The following is an 8,074-nucleotide window of genomic DNA, read 5'->3' on the forward strand; positions in this document are numbered from 1 at the left end:
CGGCGCTGCCCGTCCCCCCGGGGCAGCAGCACGGAGCGGTCTCCGGGCTCGCCCAGCCAGAGGCAGACACGCGGAGGGCAAGTTTCTTGGCTCCGAGTCTCACTAAGTATCGTCTTGAGAGACCATAGCAAACCGGACCTTTTACCGGCTGGTGAAAAGACCTGCCTGCTCTGCCCAGAAGAAGTTGCCGATGAGGATGACAACAATTAACATCCTCTTTATTTAAATTGAATTTACTCTGTTAATCATCATCTGCAAGAATTCTTCTCATCCATCTTTGTTACCTCGCACATCCAAGTCATCTAACTCACACACTTTTTGGCCACTGGCATCACATGAGCCTGACAGGACACTGCAGTTTCCAGGATTAGAGAGTTTAGGGTCCTTTTTTGGTGTAGAGCATGTGTGAAGAAACATCACGAAACACAGCCTTTGATGTATTTAAATATTTATTTTGTAGAAATCACTTTATTTATGAGAAAGTAGTTTGATGAAAAAGTTGCTTCCTGATAGATTCACACAGCCACTGTATTGTCAACACCTTGGAAGGAGACTGAAGTCACTGAACAGTTCTCTATTGGCTTGCAGCAGAACATGGTCCTTTTTCAGCTCCATAAACACCCTCTCAGCTTCGAGGGCACTGCCACTTTGGCACACCTAGTCTGGGGTGATCAGCGAAATGCAAAACTTCTGCTTAGCTTTGCTGCCATCACTAGGAAGTATTGTAATTTTTTAACGGTAGTTTGGCACACAATTGCTGCCCAGGCCATGCTGTCTGTGGTACCTTACAAGAGGCTGCTACCAGTGGAAGGGGGAGAAAAGCTCCAACAGAAGAGTTCAGAATCAGTGGTTGAAGAGAAATTCTTCTCAAGAGTTCAGGAAGTCTCACAGATTTCTGCTACAGGAGATCAAAACCAAGAACCTAACAAGTGTTTAAAAACACATTATATAGATACCAGAAATCTCCAGAGCTATTAATGACAAATTATTAAAACCACAGAATGCCTCAGTTCTAGTCAGCAGAAGATTGACTAAAGAGGTAGAACGCACTGTTCCACAAGTCCTCCTCTGTTCTCTGTGGCAGGCACACCTGTAACACTGACAGCCCATTATGGAACAGCCAGTGTGCCAGCTGGACTTTGAGCCAAATTCCCTGCAGCATTTTCATTCCCATAACTCATGGTCACCTCATGGTACACATGATGGAAAGGAGGAAAAAAGAATGAGCTGCAGGACTGCAGCAAGTAGCAGTCAGCTTATTTGCTCCTTAGGAGGAGCAACTGAAATCATGCAGAGAGGACAATGTACATGGGTAAATGATGAAAGGTTCGTGTATTTCAGGAGCTGACACCTCTGCTAAGTGACATACTTGAATACACTGCAGGCATTTACCAGGAACCAAGTAACCAGCTGAAGCCCACAGTACAGCTCAGCACAGCTGAAACTTTTGCTAGGTCTGTATACTAGACAGTAATCATAGTTCCAGATCATACAATGTCATTCTATTATTCTCCCCTTAATTTCGCCTCAGACTCAAGCACTCAACCAGCAAGTATTTTCTGAAGGGTTTGTGCAAGTAAACAGTGGTTTTGCAAAGTCATTTTTTATGTTCTTCAGGTCAGGCAGGGACTGCACATGGCCAAAGCCTGGGCTAACAGGAAAGTGAATGTATGGAACTCTGTTTCTTTCACTGTCAAAACTAAGTGTCCTTTATTTGAAAGGCAGTGGCAGACAACACCACTGCAGCACTGACCTGCCTCTGTGGGAGTGTGCAGCCTCCTTTGAATCAACTATCTATCAAAACATTAAGAAGCAGAGTAAAAATAAACACTGATCTTGACCTTATGGTAACCAAAAGATTATCTGAAGAAGCTGGAGTGCAGTAACCACAGTCATAGGATTAAAGGTCCTCAAATGATACCACGGAAAACTATGTAGCATTCCTCCTCCCTCAGACAGCTTCACTAACTGGGTGGTTTAGCCACCACGAGCTGCTCCAGCTCATGCAACACACTGCGGGCAAAGCAGGAGAAACGATCACCACCTTGTACAGCAAACATTTCTGCAGTATCAAATACCAAGGGAATAGTCTTGGACCTGGCAGACCACCATCACCATCACCAACCACGGCAGTTCAGCTGGCAAGAGAGCCAGGTCTGACAGAAACCTCCACGGGAGGTACACATGGACTACAGGGGGAATGTGCACTGTAAGCAACTCTTACCCAGTCCCGAGTAAGCTTACCCTTCCACAGGGTTTTCCCATGACAAAGGCCTTCAGCCTTGTTTAGCCTAGTGACTCCAGGATTTCTGTGTTTACAAACAGATCCTACTCTGGCCCACAGGTGGAGTTTTAATCTGGCAGGCCACAGACACTCTTAAATAACTCTGTTCCCAAGAAAGATGAGTGAATACTTCCCCTCTCTTGTCACCATGGGGACTACAGTCTGCTCTAGCACTCCAGCTTCAAGACAACGGCTTCTAGAAGTCCCTAAGGGCAGTAGGAATGCTCTCACTCCCAGGACTGCATTTGCTTCAGATGTGCCCAAGCACAGGTTCACATGATGTCAGTGTAAAGTGACTCATACACACAGGACTGCAGTCATCATACAAAGAGCCACTGGACAAAAGAACACAGATTTCTCTTGTAGTGTCCCAGGCTGCAGCTGAACAAGCCACACCTTACTGCTTTTCTAAACAGAGTCTGTCTACCTCCTTTGTAGATACCACGGGTTGTCTCCCAGAAGAAGAAAAAAAACCACCAAAAAAGTCCACCACATCTCCTGCCTTATGCAAACTAGGTAAGATACAAGTGTAAACAGCTGGTCAAGAATTAGGACATCTTCTTAGCAGGGCACCAAATAGTGTCAGGATAAAGCAGACAATGGACAGATTTAAACCTATGAAAAATAAAAGAAGACAAAATTAGATTTGAATTCTCCACACAAGGAACATACTAGCTGTGAAAGTGCAGCAGTCTGATGGAGCAGAGAGGGTGGGTCTCCCTGCTTTCAGCAGAACTGACACAAGCAAATACCTCATTAGTGGGTTTGATCATCTGGCATCACAGACACAAACAAGGTAGGGATATCTTGTCTTGGAATTGGACACTTACCGGGTTGGATCTTGCTGAAGGCCAAACACTCCTCCCACACTCACAACATTGTGTTTGTTCTCAGGGTCCCCATAACTCAGGGTTACCTGTGAAAACAAATAAGCACTCAGAAATGGTAACACTAATGCAGAAAACCAGAGTGCATATAGCAGGGTAATTAACCAACCAGGTATCAATAAAGATTCCAAGGATGTTGTCTAATCCTAACATGGATCACATCTGGAGGACTGTGGTTATGTTGTGACATAAGCAATGTTAGTTGTGACATAAGCAATGTGTGACAGAGCAATGTTGTGACATAAGCAATGTCACCAAATGGCACTAAAGGCAATGTGGAAGAATACACAGAGGAGCTGAAAGCTGCAATGCCCTGAAGGACAAGGCCCTGAGCTCCAATTTTAAGCTTTGTAAGGACATTCACTTTGCTACTGTCTATACCTTCACTAAATAACACAAGCTCATCCTCATCAGACATTGCCTGAAGTCTGCAATAGCAATGTCTTAGCAGAGAGGGAAAAGAGAAACATCTGCATGTTAAATGGCATGCAAAGAACTATCATGTGACAAACCTGGAGCAAAATGTAGATCTCTGGAAGCCAAATTCAGTGTTATCCTTCCACACAAGGACTGCATTAAGAAATTTTCAGGTGCCAGGTAAAAAAAGACCAGTGTTTTCTTTCAAATTGTACATTTCCTGGATTTTGGGTTAGCTGTTACCATCTCAGGGACACAGTGACCACCAGTATTCAGCCTTCAGCTAAATTCACTGACATGATGGAGATTACATCACGCTGGAATTTGGCCCCAAGTGCACATTTCTGCTGCCTAATACAATTGCCAGGAAAATATAACCAAGCAGCTTGCAGGGCAGAACTGCACTCCCGTTTTCTCATGGTGCCAAGCAGCGTTAGGCAGACAAAGCTGCTGGACAGCCTTGTGGCTCCATCTGCTGCCCAGGAGGAAAAACCTAACCCAGCAATTAAAAAGCTACTTGATTTTTCCTAAGAAACATCAAGTTTCTTGAGATTAAGACAAATTATTCTTAAAACTGATCAAATATTTAACTATGCCTTAGCTATTGAGGAAGTACTTGCTATAGCTGCCTTTTTGAAGAGCATGAATTAAGACTGAGACTTTGTTAGGCAAAACCAGGAAAACTCTTTAGCAAACCATTTCCTCTTTCTACACTTGCTGCTACTGCCACTCAGAAAGTCAGTGTTTATAAGGAGAGAGGGTAGTACCCTATTGAGGCTTCACATAGCAGAACATGTCCCCAAAGAAGGGGACAGCTATATGACCCAGCTGGCAAGGATGAAAGTGTGCTTTTTACCTACATGAAGGAATTGGGCAGAACACAGCTCTGGGTGAACCTGCAGGCATCCTTCTTCACTGAGGAGTGCTAAGTCTATGCAGAGTGTTCTTTCTGATCAGCCTGGGGTGTAGTTATAAGAAGAGCACATGGGGTGCAGCCCTACCTGCTGCAGCACAGACTCGCCTTGTAGTCTCTGCAGGTTTTCCAGGTGGGAATGAAACAAGGGGCTGTGCAGCAGCTTTACCTCCAGCAGCCCTTCAATGATGTAGCCAATAGTGCAGTCGTCAGGAAGACGCACTCTTTCTGCAGTACTGATGAAATTGCCCAGGCTGTGAGACAGAGCACAGGAGACCAGGTGATGTGTGCTTTAAAGTCTCTCAAACACATATCAGTGGAGCTCTGCTAGGAACAGTGCCTACCTGGCCCAGGGACTCATCTTCAGGGCAAGACCTCTGCTGATACAGAACCCTGCTCCACCTGTGGCAAACCAGAATTTCACCGTTGTCTTCTGAAGAGCAACAAGAAAAACACACAGTAGTTACTGAAAATCAGCTTTTTCCATTTGGCTGGGCAGGGAAGGGAGCTTGAGGGTCTATTGGGTATCACACACTGCACTTAAGTCAGAACAAGGCTACAGACGAATCCCTATTTCTTCAAGCTGCTGAAAGACCAGCTAGCTGCTCTCTCAAATCAAACTCTATCCTGGAACTGACAGCAGATGAACCATCAAGTTAGCATAAGTGATGTAGCACACATGAAATAGAAAACTATAGTCCCACTCCTACCCAATTCCATCTGTTCCCTGGTCATTCTAGCCAAGGGTCATAGCCAGCTCAGCATTCCTGAGGATAACAAAGGTGGTCCATGCCCAAGGACACTGTTTCGCTGTGCAGTCTTCCCTAACAAGCTGCTTTATAACTGACTTTCTGGCTAGTGGATTATTTATCTTCAGACGTGTTAGTACAGAAGACCTGGTGAGGACTTGTCCTTCAGCATGTGTATCTTGTGACTGAGATTTGCATTTTTTGGGAATCTAGTAACCACTTAGTGTTGGAAACGCTTTATCCAGAGAGCCTTTGTCACCCCTCTGAGGTTGGTTCAAGACGATGACAACATGCACTCAAAACAAATAAAAACCCCCTGAACTCCAACTCAAACTACCAAGCTCTAAAACAAAGGACACTGCTCCCAAAACCACTGAAGGAAGAGTCAAGGAGGGGAAGTCTTACCAGCCTCAGTGTGAAGGAGATCACAACACACTTGAGTAAAGGAACAGACACAGACACCCACCCAGGAGACAAACTCCATTGCACACATACAGACAAGGTCAGAGTGAAGGTTCATTTAACCCAGCACCCTGACTCTGAAAAGGACCAGTGCCAGGTTCATTTCTTGCAGATTAAGTCACTTAGTTTTATGGGGGAATCCTATCAACTGTCGAGGTTTTGAAGGCTTAGAAGGTCAGGACGTCTCTCAGACAAGCTGCAAAGTTTGCTTACTGATCCATCACTCTGGACATGGTCAGCTGCTTCGATGGGATGGTCCAGGCTTGGTCGCCCCACGTAGACATCCTGGCTGTGTGAGAAGGCAGACAGGAGGTGCAGGAGAGTCCGAGGGTTCACGTAGTTGTCATCATCCACATGGCAAAACCATCTTGAAACAAAGCAAAATAAGAAGTTATAGTGACAAAGACATGAGTTATAGGTTTACAACTGAGTCTTAGTCTTCCAGGCTGGAAGCAGAAAGTATTTTCTATTGTCCCTAATTACAGAACTGGAAAGCTGAAAGCACCCACAGATGTTAATTCTGTCAAGAGGCTCAAATTAATAATTCCCTTTGGATTATAATCCTTTCCACCTTTCAGATGATGCTTGTTTATAAACACTGCTTCATGCTGTGCTCCCTGCCCTGCACTCATCCCCACATCTTAGCTAATACTGCATTTCTTACTGGAGCAGAGATGGTTACTCAAGTTTCCCGTGAACACAGAACTGGAAGAAACAGAGTCAATCAGAACAACATGTTTCACCTACTTTTGCCCAGATTCCAGGAATTTATCATATTCCACAGACATCTTGCAGCAGAGAGCTTGCCGGGTATGGACAGCGGAGCAGTTGGTGTTGATCATATGATCCCCTAGAAAAACAACCATCAGCCCTTTCAGGTTTGAGAAGCATGTGTAGTCCAAAAAAGACTACAAAAGAAGTGCACATTTGGCACTAATGCTGTACATCTGAGGTGCATGTGGTGCACACATGGAGAGCAGACTGCAGGACAGGCAGGGCTCACGGGGTATGCATCTGGCAATGCAAGCTGCAGAGGTCATAAAACTGTGTGAGTGCATAAAAATGAGGAAGGGTATATAAATAGTGCCTTGAGACTGGGTGCAAAGGAGTACTTAATACAACTTTGGACCACATAGACTCAAGCTTACTAACAAGGAAGTGGGTGCAAAGCTGAACCCAGTACTCAGGAAGTTCCAGGCATCTTGTCCAGGTGGCAAGTAGGGAGAAGTTTTCTCTATTTTCTCCATCTTAACTTCCCTAATTGCTTGTACAGCATGAAATAAGGACTTCTAGGGAAACCATGAAAGAAACAAAACTCAGTGACAACAGGCAGAGTGCACCTATACTACCCAGCTCACCTGCTTTCAGGCGCAGCTCCCGATCCTCCCAGTCCGTGAAAATAAACGTCTGTGGGAGACAAAAGCAGTGTGTCCACATTTGAGAACTTCAGGATCTAATTTCAGACTTGCTTGGTTGCAGTCAGAATTCAGAATATTTTGTCTGCCTTGATAGTTTGTTTCACAGTAACCACTGGGGCTGAGCAGTGGTGGAGGGAACACCAGCAACTCCCGTCCCTGACTTATCTGTTAGGCTTTCTCACTGCAAACCAGAAATGTGTCATTTCAGTAAAGCATCCTACGCTTGACTCTCCTCATCCCAGGGTACACACAACCCATTTCCAGGCAGAAGTTACTCTGGTCTTTCCTGGCAGTGTCTCCTCTCTGGCTAGGAGTCATCCCTGGCTGCTAGAAGGAAGGAATGCAAGCTAGGGTGGGAAGTGGTAGGTGGTAACACTGCCTTGCCCCAACTGCTGAACAAAACTGCATTAGCATGCTTGAAGGGACTGAAATTCCAAAACAAGGGAACAAATACTATGCTGTTCCATAGGAAAACTTCAGTGGTTGAACTGACTAGCCCAAAACATTGGCTTAGATGCATCAGCACCAGGAACCTTTCACTATCATGCAGCAGTTTTCATAGTCATAGAAAAGAACCAGCAAACTACGTGTGCCTGGACCACCCACTCCAGATTGCAGGTAAATAGCTTAATCATCAGCAAACTCTTTTGGAGGCACGTTCAGGGGAAACACTTAGGTCAGACGACTTTCCTCAGTGCTGCACGTTAAGATGCTTCTACCACCCGGCAGAAAAACCTCAGCGAGAAGCTGCAGCAGCTGCCCAGGAAAGCGAAGGGCTGAGACTCGCGGCGAAGCCTCACCTGTCCCCTCGCCTGGGAGATCCAGGTTTGCAGCAGCAAGTCCAGACGGCTCTTGTGGTACTTCCTCGTGGTCTTCACCGCGATGAAGATGTCCTTCAGCTCCAGGCTCTCCCTGCCCGAGCCCCCGGCAGCCCCGAGGCGTCC

The 8,074-nt window shown here is 45.7% G+C and overlaps 1 protein-coding gene across 1 annotated transcript; it reads right to left on the reverse strand.

Annotated features, from left to right (window-relative positions):
• Nucleotides 1-2,668: 2,668 nt before the first annotated feature.
• RFNG (RFNG O-fucosylpeptide 3-beta-N-acetylglucosaminyltransferase) lies at nucleotides 2,669-8,071 on the reverse strand (the record flags this gene model as incomplete). Its single annotated transcript, XM_009082711.1, has 8 exons — nucleotides 2,669-2,899; nucleotides 3,115-3,200; nucleotides 4,590-4,755; nucleotides 4,846-4,934; nucleotides 5,926-6,079; nucleotides 6,460-6,562; nucleotides 7,071-7,119; nucleotides 7,931-8,071. Coding segments are annotated over 8 exons (855 nt in total), but the record flags the coding sequence as incomplete, so codon positions are not given.
• Nucleotides 8,072-8,074: the final 3 nt, after the last annotated feature.

The sequence above is a fragment of the Acanthisitta chloris genome, unplaced genomic scaffold (assembly GCF_000695815.1).
Source record: "Acanthisitta chloris isolate BGI_N310 unplaced genomic scaffold, ASM69581v1 Scaffold35769, whole genome shotgun sequence".
NCBI lineage: Eukaryota > Metazoa > Chordata > Aves > Passeriformes > Acanthisittidae > Acanthisitta > Acanthisitta chloris.